At 46.2% G+C, this 16,439-nt stretch overlaps 1 protein-coding gene across 1 annotated transcript in view; it reads left to right on the forward strand.

Annotated features, from left to right (window-relative positions):
* Positions 1–16,439, forward strand: part of col4a1 (collagen, type IV, alpha 1) — a 36,688-nt gene that overhangs the window by 14,130 nt on the left and 6,119 nt on the right. The window contains exons 3-40 of the mRNA XM_048973655.1: positions 3,289–3,378; positions 4,541–4,585; positions 4,772–4,816; positions 5,042–5,104; positions 5,249–5,302; positions 5,700–5,726; positions 5,935–6,012; positions 6,356–6,418; positions 6,536–6,571; positions 6,687–6,725; positions 6,819–6,908; positions 7,011–7,046; positions 7,187–7,246; positions 7,344–7,379; positions 7,485–7,529; positions 7,851–7,883; positions 8,089–8,146; positions 9,557–9,592; positions 9,682–9,828; positions 10,132–10,212; positions 10,337–10,420; positions 10,533–10,603; positions 10,709–10,900; positions 11,002–11,170; positions 11,298–11,390; positions 11,572–11,676; positions 11,923–12,020; positions 12,198–12,348; positions 12,576–12,689; positions 12,785–12,952; positions 14,105–14,194; positions 14,337–14,489; positions 14,647–14,745; positions 14,839–14,928; positions 15,017–15,156; positions 15,712–15,838; positions 15,930–16,010; positions 16,179–16,277. Coding sequence (XP_048829612.1) covers positions 3,289–3,378; positions 4,541–4,585; positions 4,772–4,816; positions 5,042–5,104; positions 5,249–5,302; positions 5,700–5,726; positions 5,935–6,012; positions 6,356–6,418; positions 6,536–6,571; positions 6,687–6,725; positions 6,819–6,908; positions 7,011–7,046; positions 7,187–7,246; positions 7,344–7,379; positions 7,485–7,529; positions 7,851–7,883; positions 8,089–8,146; positions 9,557–9,592; positions 9,682–9,828; positions 10,132–10,212; positions 10,337–10,420; positions 10,533–10,603; positions 10,709–10,900; positions 11,002–11,170; positions 11,298–11,390; positions 11,572–11,676; positions 11,923–12,020; positions 12,198–12,348; positions 12,576–12,689; positions 12,785–12,952; positions 14,105–14,194; positions 14,337–14,489; positions 14,647–14,745; positions 14,839–14,928; positions 15,017–15,156; positions 15,712–15,838; positions 15,930–16,010; positions 16,179–16,277 — 3,286 coding nt within the window. The remainder of the gene's footprint in view (positions 1–3,288; positions 3,379–4,540; positions 4,586–4,771; positions 4,817–5,041; positions 5,105–5,248; positions 5,303–5,699; positions 5,727–5,934; positions 6,013–6,355; positions 6,419–6,535; positions 6,572–6,686; positions 6,726–6,818; positions 6,909–7,010; positions 7,047–7,186; positions 7,247–7,343; positions 7,380–7,484; positions 7,530–7,850; positions 7,884–8,088; positions 8,147–9,556; positions 9,593–9,681; positions 9,829–10,131; positions 10,213–10,336; positions 10,421–10,532; positions 10,604–10,708; positions 10,901–11,001; positions 11,171–11,297; positions 11,391–11,571; positions 11,677–11,922; positions 12,021–12,197; positions 12,349–12,575; positions 12,690–12,784; positions 12,953–14,104; positions 14,195–14,336; positions 14,490–14,646; positions 14,746–14,838; positions 14,929–15,016; positions 15,157–15,711; positions 15,839–15,929; positions 16,011–16,178; positions 16,278–16,439) is intronic.

The following is a 16,439-nucleotide window of genomic DNA, read 5'->3' on the forward strand; positions in this document are numbered from 1 at the left end:
CTCCACCATCCAGTGACTGCACAGCTAAGATTTATCTCATGCACCTGCTTCTCTTCTCTGCAGCTTTCAATGACATCTAAAGTGAAATATTATATGTGAAGCTCAAACGCTGGATCTTATTTTGTTTTTTTCTTAAGAAACAGCAGGTGCAAAGTTCTGTCTGACATAAAACTCAGGGGTGTGGATTGGAACTTATTTGCTTCCATTTCGATGATGCAGCCGCCATCATTGTGAAATCAGGCTGGAGTAAAATGTAACTGTGCTCTAATGAAGTTCTGAATGAGTATCACTTTGAACAAACATCAGCAGAGAGGGAGTCGCCCCGTCTGTTCCTTCCCTCATTGGGTGCTGCGTCTTGCTCAGACAATTCTGTCTGTAGCTGTGGACATAGTCTCGCTTTTGACTGGATATTCAGAGGGACATTGCTGCATCTCAGTGGGAAAATCAGCAGGACACAGCTGGGCTGCAGTGATTGAAACTGAACAGATGTGTGTGTGTGTGTGTGGTCATGTATGAATTACATTGCGGGGACCAACTGTTACTTTGCAAACCCGTTATTTTGACCTTGTGGTGACATTTTTCAGAAAGAGAAACTCAACTTTATAAAAATCTGTGACTGCAATCAAAAACTAACAATGCCAAAGTCTTGTATTTAGTTTGGTTACTTATGGTTAAGGTTAAGGCTGGGTGGGGTTAGGATTGTCATGTTGGGATTAGAGTTTTCACCATAGTAAGAGAGTCCCCACAAAGATACACATACCTAATCTATGTTTGTGGGTGTGTGATTCAATGGTTGATTATATGTGTGCCTATGAATGTGTGTTGCTGTGTGTGTGTGTGTGTGTGAGAGAGAGAGAGGGAGAGGGAGAGAACCACTGGCTGATTAATTGTGTGCCTGTGAGTATGCGTTGCTGTGTGTGTGTGTGAGTATGCGTTGCTGTGTGTGTGTGAGTCTGTGTGTGTGTGTGAGTATGCGTTGCTGTGTGTGTGTGTGAGTATGCGTTGCTGTGTGTGTGTGAGTCTGTGTGTGTGTGTGAGTATGCGTTGCTGTGTGTGTGTGTGAGTATGCGTTGCTGTGTGTGTGTGAGTATGCGTTGCTGTGTGTGTGTGAGTATGCGTTGCTGTGTGTGTGTGTGTGTGTGTGTGTGTGTGTATGCGTTGCTTTGTGTGTTCAGAATCCACTGCATCCTGTGCTGCTTCCTGCATTTGAAATGCTCCCCCGGTACTCCATGTAAACGTGACGATGTCAGTTCCTGCCGTCCACACGTGCCGAGCTACCCTTGGCAGGCAGCCCGGTTCCCATAAGATGGCTTAGTCTGTGCTCCAAGGCATCTTGCTCTTCCTCCTCGTCCTCCTCAGTCTGTGAGAGCCAGGTTTTTGGAGAATGGGAAAGTCTTACAAAAATTGGCGTCATCGGCTGTGCTGCCAAAGAAAACATCCGTAGGATTTAGGATATTAGGACAGACAGTGACCGAAAAGAATTTTGGTGTCAATGGATTCGAAAACAACACGCACATAAAAGAGCATAACTCTGAATTGCGGGTATTTACTTATACTAAAATGGCGCGAAGCCCTAGACAAGCTTCGCCCCCTCCTCCCCATTGACTTCACCTCCCAATTTCCCATAGGAAAGTCAGCCCCCCAACGGAAGATGGCGCTATGGAGGGTCGCCAACTCTCACACATCTGGTGTGACACTCCTGCTTTCAGACTGTCACGCTTATACACGAAATCTTACGGCAAATCTATGTTATTCCATAATAAGGCTAAAATTAGCTGCGTCAAAAGCGTTAGTGTAGTTTGCAAACCCTGCAGAATATTCACAAAGTAATAAAACTGCTACACAGGCGTAAACGTGTTTGCAGAATAGTCTCGAATTGAAAATCTCACGCCAGCTAGCTGACCAAAGTCGGCAGCCCTGCCTGTGTCGCCTAATGAGTCGACCGGACTGTTTGCAGATCATTGGGTCAAAGAAGAGGTCTGCGCGGGAAGGAACCCCTGCCCGTGCCTGCGGGGTTCTGTCCCACTACTTCCCACTCTCCAAAAGTACATCTCGTATGCTTATTTTCCGGTTAAGAATAAATACAAACTTCTAGCCTCAACAAACGGGATACATTCAACGTTTAACAGTTAAAACAAGCTACGTTTTTCACATTATACACATACACTCTCAGAAAAAAAGAGTAACAATTTGTACCTGATTGTCACTGGGGCTGTATCCTTGGACTCCTTTTTTTCTGATAGTGTAGCAGTATCTCACCTGCAACAATGTTTGCAATAACAGATTGCCGGTCTGCACGAACAAACATTTTTGTGGTGTTTCATTTTAGTGCAGTTGTTAAATTTGATTTGCTAGCGCTTGCCGTGCATATCACTGTAGTCTGGCCTTCCAAAACTGAACTCACGTTGAGTTTTAGAGCAAGCCTTGAAATGCCAGGCTTGTGCGCAGTGTATGATAGTGCATAGTTACATTTATCGCAATGGCCAAAGTCAAGAGGATCTCGACTTTGTTGTACACAATGAAACAATGTAATGTTGCGGAAATGCGCTATACAAATAAAAATAAATTGAACTGAACTGCCCCGCGACCCAGTAGGATAAGCGGTTTGGAAAATGGATGGATGGGTGAACTGAACTGGAAAAGGACTGCCAAATGTCTAATATCCCCTTACTTAATTTGACATGAAGTAAAGACTCGTGTTGGCTCTGCCGTCATTAGCTGCGCTCACGAAAGCGACGAGGAACTTCCAAAACGCCAATGTCCTCCCGAAAGTTTCCGTAAAGGCTGGCAGTGTAAAAGCCACATTAGTCATATAACCTATTTTTCTTTTATTCGGTTAAGCTTTATATTACGTCACGAAACATGAATAACAGTTTGATAAAATAAGCTAAGAAAAAGCATATTTGAGGAATATTTATTTATTTTGATTATTTTTGTGGCATCCCACGAGTCATTTCTATTCTCCCGCAGACATATCGGTCACTTCCCGCCCACTCCTGAATTCCAAAACGAAAATTTGTCCCGCGCTGCACACTACAGCAGACTTCCAGGTCAAAGGAATATTTCAACACATTGGTAATAGAGAGAGCTACATCCCCACCTAGTGGCAGACAAGAGCATACACCGATATGCCATCCTGCTAAAAAGTATGTATTAGGTTAAAAGTCCACAGAAATTTTAACCCAGAGTCCTCCTACTATAAAGCCAAAGATCCAGCTCCCAATTCAGACTTCTGTACAGGTCGCTCATCTTCTCACCATGTAATCATGCCTGTGTATTTCCTTTCAGGGCGAGCAAGGACTGCCCGGTTTGCAGGGGCTCATGGGCTTTCCAGGACTGCCGGGGCCAGAGGGCCACCCAGGGCCAATGGGATCAAAGGTCAGTTACTGGGAAGGGCCCCAATGCTCTTCGGCCTGTGTAAGAAATGGTCTGAGGGCTAGTCTGTAATATAGTGTGTTGTGTCATGTTCTTGCAGTGAAAGACCAACAGAGGGCGATCACAGAAAGTCTTGGGACGGTTGCTTAATTCAGTAAAAATATTGGAAATTAATTGGTTTTATAACAAAAATCATATATATTTATGAGAAAGAACACAGACATGCATTAAAATCAGAGAGGATACTCCTCTTTGACATCAGAGAGGCAACCAGTAGTTTTAAGTAAAACATTTAATTAAAGTAGTGATTATTGGAACTTAAATAAGAGTTATAAAAGAGCTGTTCTGAGTTTAAAAGTTAATTGAAAAGCACACACACACACACACACACACACACACACACACTGACGTCGGAGAGGACACACACACACACACACACTGACGTCGGAGAGGACACACACACACACACACTGACATCGGAGAGGACACACACACACACACACACTGATGTCGGAGAGGACACACACACACACACACACTGACGTCGGAGAGGACACACACACACACACACACTGATGTCGGAGAGGACACACACACACACACACTGACGTCGGAGAGGACACACACACACACACGCACTGATGTCGGAGAGGACACACACACACACACACACTGACGTCGGAGAGGACACACACACACACACACACACACACTGACGTCGGAGAGGACACACACACACACACACACACACTGATGTAGGAGAGGACACACACACACACACACACTGACGTCGGAGAGGACACACACACGCACTGACGTCGGAGAGGACACACACACACGCACTGACGTCGGAGAGGACACACACACACACACACTGACGTCAGAGAGGACACACACACACACATTGACGTCGGAGAGGACACACACACACACACACTGACGTCGGAGAGGACACACACACACACACACTGACGTCAGAGAGGACGCATAGTCGCACTCATGTCACAGTGGACACTTACGTTAATGTCAGAGAGGACTCAGTCATACAGATGTTTTGCTAACACTAACACTATAAATATCCTATGTGACTCTCACACGTTAGCCAGTCATGTTAACACGATGAATGTTACACTTACACTTATCAGTGTTTATTCTCTTTCTACAGGGAGACCAAGGAGAGCTCGGTGCTCCAGGACCTAAAGGAATACGGGTAATTTCCATACACGTACAATAGTCCTTGCATTTCTGATCTGTAAGTGCTGAGATTACCTGACTATACTAAGGTTGGGAGTGAATCCATAAGAATTCCTGTACTATTCGGTAGCACCGATACAACATGGGATGCTTGTGTCTGATAGGGACAATGATCAATGACAGATTTAATTTTGTCCGGTAGGGTCCTCATGGTGTTGCAGGCTACCCAGGAAACCCAGGTCTTCCAGTAAGTCATGAACCAATGGGCCTGTTCAGGGGGAGAAACCCTGTACATACCGTGAAATGTTCTGCGAAGCCGGGAGTCACTTAATGATCTTCAGCTTCCATCTCCATGTAATCTGACCTTGTCAGCATGGCTTGTTGCTTTGACAGTGTGGCATATTTTAAATGGATCGTAGTTTAGGGTGGGTCAGTTTCCTCGGCCAGATTCCACCTCTGTTGTGCTTCACAGGGTATCCCGGGACAGGATGGGCCTCCGGGCCCACGTGGAATTCCAGGGTGCAACGGGACGAAGGTACTCATGACTGAAGACTATTGCTAAAATTTACGACAGTCCCCTTCGGAAGTCGCCCATTTGCCCGGATCCTCCTGCCGCTGTAACTTTGTGCTCGGTGAAACATTCCCGGCATTTCTTACCCATCAAACTCCTTTATTGCAGGGAGAGCGAGGCTTCGATGGAACCCCCGGCTTGTCTGGTGCGCAGGGACCACCTGTACGTATGTGGGCAGGGTCTCCCTGTACCTGTTCGACTTCCAGCATGAGTGTGACTGTTACAGCAAAGCTTCATGACAGAGAATCACAGGCTCCACAATGTCAAATATAAAATGTCACTTAAGAATATTACATAGTTATACGGGGCTTGGGCATCCCGGCAGATTCAGAGAGCCCAGCACTTGACAGGAGCCCTTCGATACATAAAATTACACGTTAAAACTGGCTGGGGGGGGGGGGGGGGGGTAAATTGGCATTTTGTCAGAATGTTTAGGTATGATGTTTAGGCCCCTGATTGTGCGTGACTAACACTACAGAAAGCCAGACTGTATGTAAGCAATGATATTCTATATTCTTTCTTTACATGATGGTTTAATGTTCCAAAACATCTTTTTTAGGGTATTTCTGGAAGTCCAGGCATGAAGGTGAGAGATGTCTTACAACCTCTGGTCCTGAATTTACTTCAGCTGTGGGTTTAATGTGGCCTGGTTCTCATTTTTTACTTACTTCTTAAGAGGCATCTGGTATTAAAAATTCTGTGCTATAGCTCTCCATGCCTTTTGAGAAATACTAGCACTTCCTGAGGTCCTGCTTTGTGCTGTGCGTGTCGTGAGTTGGTCGTTGTGCCCACAGGGTGAGCCAGGCGGTTTGACTTCGGCTTACATCCCAGCAAAGGGCGAGAAGGGAAGCCCTGGACACCCAGGCTTGAGAGTATGTATATCAGTACTTGCGTTCTATTTTTCACCATAAATAACTCTATATCGGTGAATTCACGTTCTTATTTGGGTTAGATCTGGTACAGTACTCCTCAGTGCTATTCCACTGGGATAATTCTCAGCAATACGCCAAAGGGGTATTCGCCGATTTCTCTGCCCAGTTAAAATTCTGCTTCTACAGGTCAGAAATGAAAATAAGCCTCAGAAATTGCATCATGATTTATAATGTAATTAGATGTAAGAACCATGTAACAACCAAAATGGCATCTTATATCTCTTATGCATGGAACATGCATGTAAACATCAGGTGGATGATCTGTGGGTTTTTCTTTGTCCAGGGACCTCCTGGCAACCCTGGTTTCTCTGGTCCAATCGGACCACCAGGACCAATGGGAATGGGCGTAAGTGATAAAAGTAGCCTGTTTGCATAATACCAGTATTTCAGCTATTTGGTTGAGGTAACTGTCCTTCATTTTGTACACAAACACAGCAAAACAAACATTATTTTTGTCTTATAGGGCGACCCTGGTCCACCTGGTCAAAAAGGAGAGAAGGTACGTTGGCGTCGTAGCTACGACCGAATGATATTTTATATCCCATAATTCAGCACATTCTGTCAGCTTCCTGTCCACGGCTGCTTAGTCTGTGTTCTGCGTGCCTTTCCTGCAGGGGAACATGGTGAATTTCGTTGGCGAAAAAGGAGAGAAGGTAGGGCAGATGACTCCTGGAAGGGCAGAAGCTCTGATTTGTCCCATCGATACACTTGGGTCCCTTCGCTCACTGCGCTTCCCATTCTGACAGGGTATTCAAGGGCTCCGAGGTCCTCCAGGTCCTCCAGGAGAGTTTCCAGAGAGAGAAGGTCCTCCAATCACATACATTAATGGACCCAAGGTATGGAGGCCGTCAGACTGCTGTCGTTTGGGGCTTTTCTGGGAATGGGTATGCATTAGTGGTACAGATGTGCCATGTAACAGCTCTGGTTCTGTTCTACAGGGTGACTCTGGTGAGAAAGGAGACAAAGGAGAAAAAGTAAGTAGAAAACTGAAGGAGCTTGACTGTAAAGGTCAGTCTGTGAGGCGACTTGGTCGATTCAACGATCCCAGACGGAAATCCAGGTTCTCCTTGGATACAGATGAAAAGCAGCATTAACAAGGCTCTTCCTGCCACAGGGCTTTTGTCTGCCGTACCTGCATGGGTTAAAAGGGGAACCCGGTCTGCCAGGGCCCAGGGTAAGTGATGACGGCTGCATGGAGTGGCAGGGGAAGGCAATGTGCCGGTATTAGCGTCCAGAATGATACATTCAATGTGCGGCCTCTTTAATTTCAGGGTAAACCAGGCAAGGATGGAGAGAAAGGAATCAATGTAAGTGGGATTTATAACCTCCAGTAAAATACATCAAACCGCCATGTCATTTGGTTTGTGCCACGGTACAGAGCCTGAACATATCCGTGTCCGTGTTTCCAACAGGGGGAGGCAGGTTATCCTGGAGAACCAGGGCGCAACGGACTGCTGGTAAAACAACCGCTTATTCTTCTGGGGGGGATTTTCAAACCTTCTCAAGATATTTCAAACTTGTTTCTGCCCCATCGTAGCTCTGAACTACTGTATGAAAAGACGCAGTTAAATTTATGGAAACTGATTTGCGTAATTTCTGATTTTTCCATGTATATGTCGACAGGCCTTATTGGTACATTTTACGAGCCGTAAAAGCAACTACGATTGTGTTTAGTTCATAATGAAATCCACACTTACTGATGATGTTAAGACAGTTGCAGTTGCCTGGACCTTTGTTCAAAGTCAGACTTGTCACTGATGTTATTTATTTGTTTCTAGGGCCAAAAAGGAGAGAAGGGTCTTCCTGGGAATGTGAGTTGTCTGAACTCCATCTCCTGCTTCATCTGTGTTTCCATTAACTACCTTCTCTTAGCTGTAGTATATAGGAAGCAAGCCAAACAAAGGTGTTTGTTCTGTTAGGCCAAGTTACCCAGGACGCTGCAAAAGCGCTGACCCCATCTTTGTCATGTGACTAATGTTTGGTGGTCATGAGACTAATTGGGAGTTGCTTTGACAGGGTTATGCTCCAGGTTCTCCTGGACAACGTGGTCCGCCAGGCGTGAAAGGAGAAAGAGGTACATCGCCTGCAGTTTTCATAATGGCACTGGGGTGATACACTGTTAAAGCATTCTGTGCATTTCAGCTCCACAGCACACAACCCATAGTTTATGGCTAGCAAGCTAAATTAAAGTAAGAGAACTGAAGTACACGGCACGGGCGTATTCAAGGATGATAATCCCAAGATTCATCAGGCCTGAATTGTCAAAGAGTGCTTTGGGGAGCAGGAGGAATCATTTTCACACATGATTTAGCCACAACAGAGTAATAATAGTAATAATAATAATAAGTTACATTTATATAGCGCCTTTCACAATCCCAAAGTTGCTTTACAGGAGGGAAAAAAATCAGTAATCAATAAAGGAAGAAGAGACAGTAGGAAAATGTTCAGATATGAAGGAAGAGGAGGAAGAGCAGTCACGGGGAGATTGCGGGAGAGAGTTCCATAGTTTAGGGGCCATGGCGATGAAGGTGCGTGGAACAGCGAGGAGATTTTATTAGAGGATCTGAGAGAGTGAGAGGGTGAGTAGGGAGTCAAGAGTTCCCTGAGGTAGTGAGGATTGAGGTTATGCAGAGCTTTAAATGTGAGAAGTACTATTTTTAATTTGATACGAGACTGAAGCGGTAACCAATGCAGCTGAGAGGCGATGGGTGTGATGTGAGCGGAGTGTTTGGTGAGAGATAACTCAAGCTGCTGAGTTCTGAATATACTGAAGCTTTTGTATATTTTGCTGGGAGGACAATGAAAAGGGAGTTGCAATAGGATGAAGGTTATGTGAAGATCTGAGTTAAGTGAAGAGTCAAATAGTACACCAAGATTTCTGCCCTTTATGGACTTTACGGACTTTACGAACTGAGGTTCAATTCACCTATGATCCACACAAGGTCCACTCGACAAGAAATAAATGCAAATCTGAATGAAAAACAAATGTTGCATAAGCACATGGAAATAATGGATGTGCACCATCATCAAAGCTAAAGGCGTTCCGACGAAATATTAGTGTGTGACTTTTTTGTTGACCAGGCAGTGTAAATGACATGCTACGCTGTTCCAAAACAGCCTCTGTTTCCATCCCTGTCATGTCTGGATAATGGTGTGTGGACTCCATGTTAAGTCGTCCAGCTATAAATACTATACTTAGAAGATCCTTACTTCTATTGATTGTCTAAATTCACATTGTAGAGCAGGGCTGCCCAACTCCAGTCCTGGGGGGCTGGAGCCCTGTGTAGTTTAGTTCTTTCCCTGTTCCACCATAAATGATTCAGCTCAAGAGCTGTGTGGTAATTAGCACAAGGAGTTGAATCAGGTGTGTTAAATGAGGGGGAACCCAAAAATGTGCAGGGCTCCGGCCCCCCAGGACTGGAGTTGGGCACCCCTGTTGTAGAGACTTGGGTAGGATTTAACGCTACTTGCTCTTATACCTCAGGTCCACCTGGTAGTCCAGGAGATATTGGTCCACCAGGTGAGTGGCCCATCTTTTCATGTGAACTTAATGCATTACTTGCCTGTCAACCTTTCGCCAAGACCTCAGTGCTGACTACCCCTTCACAGGCAGACTCGTGTTGGGTCCACCAGGCCCTCCTGGGTTACCAGGGGAGATCGGTCAGAAGGGGGACAATGGTGCTGATGGCTTGTCGCTACGAGGACCGACTGGCCGACAGGGGCCTCCAGGACCCCCCGGTCCACCCGGGCCTGTAGGTGAGTGTTTTTGTGGGCAGCATGATGTAGAAAATCAGCCAAGTAGTTTCTTCGGCAGTGAGGTTATCCTTCACAAAACACATTTACTCAAATAGCCATTCCACAAAATAGTTTCTTTTACTCAAATTCTAACTGTTGTTGTAATTATGAATGAAATGCATACAAAATTTTATACAAAAATTCAAGTAAAAAACATACCCGGAGTTGTAAGTATCTTCTGTGAATTAGTTTTTTTTTATATTGTTACATGTTCATATGCATCCTGTCCTATGACGCTGTCTTACTCTCTGGCTGTTTGAATAGGTGTTTTAGATTGCGATATAAAACACGGACCCCCCGGCCCCCCTGGCCCTCCCGGTCTCCAGGGAGAAGTAGGACAGAAAGGTGAGAAAATTCAAATTCTGCTTGAAGGAGAGACTTCTATCAGCAGTTGAACATGCAACCTCCGGCCCAGCTTCCTCTAAACTGAGACCTGGTACCTTTAAGGGTTTTTTTCCTGTTCTCTCAGGGGACCAAGGAGATGTTTGTGTGAATTGCCAGGCCGTTGGATTTCCTGGTCCTCCGGGGCCTCAGGGGCCTCCAGGACATCAAGGTAACACCTAGTTTATGATTTCCATCAATCCATGATCATCTGGACTCTCCATTCTGTATCTATTGGTCCACAACAGATAATCGGGTCACTATACTTCTTGTTTCAATGACAGGTTTCCCTGGGCCATCCGGTCCCAAAGGAGAAAGTGGTGAACCTGGAGCCCGTGGTCCTTCAGGGAATCCTGTAAGTAGGAATGTCCTATGCTTCAACTGCCAGCCATCTACCATCACGTATGACAGCCTTTCACCCAAAACTTCAATCACTTGATACACCTTCCTTTCTCCTTAGGGTTTGGATGGCTCCAGAGGTCTGATGGGTGCTCCGGGTGCCCAAGGAGCACCAGGTGACTACTTAGTGGCACCCGGACTGAAAGGCGACAAGGGCAACCCAGGCTTTAAAGGCACCAGAGGATCTCCAGGCTTCAACGGACTTCCGGGGAAAGAAGGCTTGCCAGGTTTGCCAGGAGAAAAGGGAGAACCGGTGAATACTCACTTCCATGCAATCCTCTTAACTAGCATCAGCCATCATTTTAACCCTATAGATAGTTTAGTGCCTAGAATAACTGGTGCTCACCCTTCCAGTCAACCATGGGCACTAAAGGAGATCGCGGCAAAGACGGGGACTCGGGTCTGATTGGGCCCCGCGGAGAGAGAGGCCCCCCAGGCCAGACCGCATTTGGCTATCCTGGCATGCCTGGAGATAAGGGGAGTCGTGGGGAATCAGGTAGACCTGGAGCACCAGGGCGGGAAGGTAAGTGTGCTGGTTGGTCCAGTGCATGCATTGTCATTACGGCAAGAGGTAAAAGTGATATTTCAGCTTTTCTAAGCTAAATGCGGCAAGCTTTTCAAGTGCCAGGCAACTTGTTTTCTATCGTTAGGCCTGAAAGGTGAAGCTGGAAAAGGGATTAGCCTGCCTGGTCCACAAGGTGCACCTGGGTCCTCGGGGCCGGTGGGAAGGCCTGGGAATCCCGGTAAGTGCTGAAGCCGTCTTAGGAACACTTTATGAACGGTGAATGGTAAGGAGCAACACATTTGGCGAAGGACTGATTCGCTGCATCTAGACATGAGTATAAATCCATATCCTCACCGGTGCCACTGACAGGCTTGTCTCTGAATGACGATGCCTCTGGTATACTTGTCTTTTTCTTCCAGGCAGTCAAGGGGAACAGGGCACCCCTGGCTTTCCCGGTCAGCAAGGACTGAAAGGTGACAAAGGGCTGCCAGGCGTTGGCCAAGCTGGTCTGCCTGGGCCAAAAGGTAAGCATGTTGAAGATTCACACCCAGTTCATGTGTCATTAACTCTATATTACAATATGTTAGGGTGTGTGATTCCTTCCTCTCTGGGATAGGCTCAGGACTCCCGTAAGCATATGTAGGTCAAGTGATATAGAAAATGAATGAATGGATGGATGGATGGATGATGGATGGATGGAAGGGTGATACATGGATGGATGGAAAGGTGATACATGGATGGATAAATGAATGAATCTCCTTATTACTTAGGGTATTCGGGGGTCCCGGGTGCACCAGGACTACCAGGAGAACCAGGTCAACACGGAAAGGATGGACCTACTGGATATTCTGGTGACCCTGGCCAAAAGGTATGTGCACAGAAGCTGAAACTTATAACTGCGTAGAATATAAATGTGCGCATGCTTCAGAAATCATTACCTAAACTTCACAGCCTAGAGGTTGTTTCTTGTCCGACATAATCGGTGAGCGTGTGGACAAAGGGTGTATCCTAGTCATGGGGATGAGTAATGTTGACTGTGTTACAGGGTGAACCAGGCCGAGGCCTTCCAGGGCCTAAGGGCATCATGGGTCCCCAGGGAACAACAGGGTTTCCAGGTGAGAAGGGAAGGGTGGGGCCACCTGGCATCCCAGGGAAAGAAGGGCTGACTGGCCATCCAGGACTTCAGGGAATTTCAGGTAGGATATTCTCTCTGGCAGACATTATTTTCTTTTTAGGAGAAGATTATATCCGATAAATTCTGCATCATTTGTTTCAGTGCATAGTAAAATGAAGACTCTCCATTACCTACACTAGTATACTCATACAAATCACAGCTGCAGTGATGCTTTAGTACATTTTAGTATGATTAAATGGTTTTTTGCAGCTGAGAACTGCCTCGAATGTCAACCCCTTTTCTACTTAGGTGACATTGGACCACCTGGGAAGCCTGGAGTTGAGGGCCCTCCTGGGCCTCCAGGGCCAGGTGACCCTGGACCTCCAGGACTGCACGGGCCGCCTGGTGCTCCCGGAAACACTGGTGAGCTCATCTTATCTCGTAGTACATTGACTGGGTTTCTAATCTCACAGTTGAGTCTAAGTCCATTTGCTCTCGTCACAAATCTATGCTCACAGGACAACCTGGTGTGAAAGGAAACAAAGGTGACCCAGGTGGGCCTGGGTTAGATATGCCTGGACCAAGGGGAGAGAAAGGTGATCAAGGGTTCCCTGGACACCAAGGACAAAAGGGGTCAGTAGGTCATCAAGGCCCTCCTGGCAGAGATGGATTCCCTGGGCTACAGGGTAAGCTCACAAAGTTTGGAAATTCATGGGCAAGGTAACATTCCCACTGTCTATGATTCAGATCTCCAGTCCAGGCTATTCATTGTGTAATTTACAATGAGCCGCAATGGGTAGAGAAGGGGGTTTGAGATATGATTTTTTTGTGTGATATGTGCATATATACATTTAACACAAAAATAAAAGTTCAAGGACTTACAAAAAATAAAGAGGGCATTACTCGGATGCGTAACAGCGCAAAGGTGACTAATTTTACAACATTGTTCAGTTCTGTAGCGATAGTCGTCACCCTCACCCCTTCTTTCGTTCGGCTCTGCAGTCATCTGCCCTTCACTCTCCTCTTCATTACTGCTGTGCTGACGAGCAGTGCACATGTAGTCACAACTGGCTATAATATGTAAACAGCAGAAAATATAAAAATTTTTACGAAGACCTGGGAGGGCGTAGTGACGATTTACTACAAAAAGTATATGAAAGAATAAATGTTGAAGCGTACATCCAATCTCAGGTACTAAAGAAAACTCCGGAAATCGTACCATCTGACGTACTCTGGTCGTAGAGATTGACTTCGAGGACGATGCCGTTAAAACATCACAGAAGCACGAGACGGACCGCCTCATTTACATATACCTAAAGAATTATCTAAATGAAAAATAATATTAACCCATAAATAAATATCTTTACGAAAGTATTATCATAATTATGTTAAGAGGGTCCATGCGACTTGTGAGCTGCAGGACGCCGACTCCTGGCTTAGGAATGACTAACCCACAACTGAAAAGTGAGGTTCACAGAAAATTTGCACAAAATCTATGAAGAGCACATGATATTTAAAGTGATTAAAAGCACTCTTCAGGGGCAATTCTAAAACTTGATCCTTTGGGGTGGGGGGGGGGGGAGCTCAGCCTCCTCAAGAAATATGGAACCCCTGCCCCCCACCCACTTGGTACCCTACAATTAAATTTGGGTATGAAATGTATATGAAAATATGGGCCATAAAAATGGAGGATTAACAAAATCAGTGGGTCTAAACAAAAAAGGTAGCTAGTCCATGCGTATGTGCTCAAAAAATCTATCTTTACAATGTCAAATATTTATATATTATGCCAATACATCTTTATATGTGATATCCTTGGTTCTATGCCATATTCACAGGTCTTAAGGGAGAAAGGGGAGGTATCGGAAGTCCGGGAACTCCTGGATATCAGGGTGCTTCTGGCAATCCTGGCGCCCCTGGGCAACGAGGTATGGTCCATAACGAGCCTAACAGATTTTCTGTACAGCTTCAGGGTGCAAAGCATGCACACTCCTGTCGAACACAAGATACAAGTTTTCAAAAGGAGATTGCTATCTGTAGAACCTTATGATCAGTCCGCCTCTGCACCAGGTGACCCTGGTTTGCCTGGGCTGCGGGGCAACTTTGGAGAGCATGGACCTAAAGGAGAAAGAGGAGACCCAGGCCTACGGGGGCCTCCTGGAAACATGACCGACAGTGAGATGAACAGCATGAAGGGCGACAAGGGTGACGCTGGGGAACAAGGTACGGCGGAAAGACTGGTGCTGTATATGTGTGTAGGTCTCAAGAAGGAGAGCAATGGTGTGCAGGAAGAAGCACTCCAGTGTAGCTATACTCGTATTTGTGCAAATGGCGAATAAAGAATCGTTTTATTTATTTTTAAATGTACCATTTATAACAGGCGTCCACGGGCATACCGGACTGAAAGGGTATCACGGAGAGCCAGGGCAGCCTGGAATGCCTGGAAAAGACGGAATGCCTGGATCACCTGGTCAGCCAGGTATTTCTCCAAGAACTTCCAAGCCATGGTGTTTCTCTGTTTGCAGTATAGATTAAAAGGTGAGAAAATATAGCTCATGGCGTTTGTTTGCAGGTGATAAAGGTGATCGCGGTGAACCTGGGGACCCCGGGAGGACGGGATATCCTGGATCGAAAGGGAATGCTGGAGATATGGGACTTCCAGGTGCTGCATCGGCTTGGCGCTCACAGGCTTGCCGGAGGATGACGGCGTAACTGTGTCGAGCTCAACGTCTCCTGCTTTCCCCATCCAGGATCAGATGGACCAAAGGGGGTTAAAGGAGTGGCAGGAACCCCAGGGCACCGTGGGTTGTCAGGCACCACTGGGGATAAGGGGCAAAAGGGAGATGCTGGCTTACCAGGAATTGGGATGCCAGGACCCCCAGGAGAGAAGGTGGGAGGACCCTTCCCTTAAGACTACAGCACCACCTGACCTATTTGTATTGTCACTTTGGCTACGTTTACACTACCAAGCTCAAATCTACTTCTTTTCAGGATTGTGTGAACACGCAAATCCGATCTTTTCAATTTAGATTTGAGTCACTTTCATACGTGGTCCTATATCGGATATATATCCGGATTCGTGGCCATGTGACATGAATGTGAACGGTCAGATCGGAATTCATGGTTTTCCCCTATCCGCAAGCGCTGAGCGTTTTATTGTCGTTAGTAAGGCAGATGGCTCATGCAAAAACTGCACATGCGTACCGCTTCGGAGGACAAATGCGTTCACATTACAGTGAGATGCAGGTTACTTGTAATTATGAATGTGAACCAAGAATCAAGACAGGCAAAAAAAAATCGGAATTGGCCAATGATGTTTGTAATGTGATCATAGAGTTTTTGTGCAAATCTCATATGTGTGTTTGTATGTGAGTGTGTTGGTAGGAAGTTACGGTATGAAGCTATTATTCTCTGAAGATGCTGTGATTTTTTTTTGGCCCCTAAGGGAGAGAAAGGCTTCTCCGGTTCAATTGGATTTCCGGGGGAAAAAGGCCAGAAAGGCAGGATGGGTGATCTTGGAATGCCAGGCACGAAAGGAACGAAGGGGGACAGGGGCTACGATGGCCCCCAAGGTGAGCTGTCCGTCTCCCCCACAGTGCATCGCAGGGTTTTGCAGACCTGGAAATAGTGAACAGTGACAGCCAGCATGTGTCTTGCTCACAGGAACTCCTGGGCAGCCAGGCGAGAAGGGAGTTTTCGGGCTGCCCGGCGTACCAGGGGATCCAGGTTCACAAGGCCGACCAGGTGAGCCTTAATAAGTGTGAGGTCCTTTAGGTATGTGGCAGTGCAATATCAGTCCCTGGGGAACAGTCATGGCTAATACATTTTGGAAATCATAAATATTTAGCACTAATAAGAAAAACACAGATAAAAGATGACCGTTAAGAAATTTTGGATTTCTGTTATCTTCAGGTGAAGCAGGTCGGCAGGGCCCACCTGGGCAACCTGGGGAGAAGGGCCTGCCTGGACAGGATGGTATCCCAGGATCCACTGGGGAGCGGGGTGATTCAGGTGAACAAATACAACAACAGCAAATTTATTTTTGTATAGCGCATTATCACAACATTACATCGTCTCAAAGCGCTTTACAGCATCTGCACCCAAAGCCCCCAGTGAGCAAGCCAAAGGCGACAGTGGCAAGGAAAAACTCCCAAGAAGGAAGAAACCTTGGGA

This window comes from Brienomyrus brachyistius, chromosome 1, assembly GCF_023856365.1.
Source record: "Brienomyrus brachyistius isolate T26 chromosome 1, BBRACH_0.4, whole genome shotgun sequence".
NCBI classification, from domain to species: Eukaryota; Metazoa; Chordata; class Actinopteri; order Osteoglossiformes; family Mormyridae; genus Brienomyrus; species Brienomyrus brachyistius.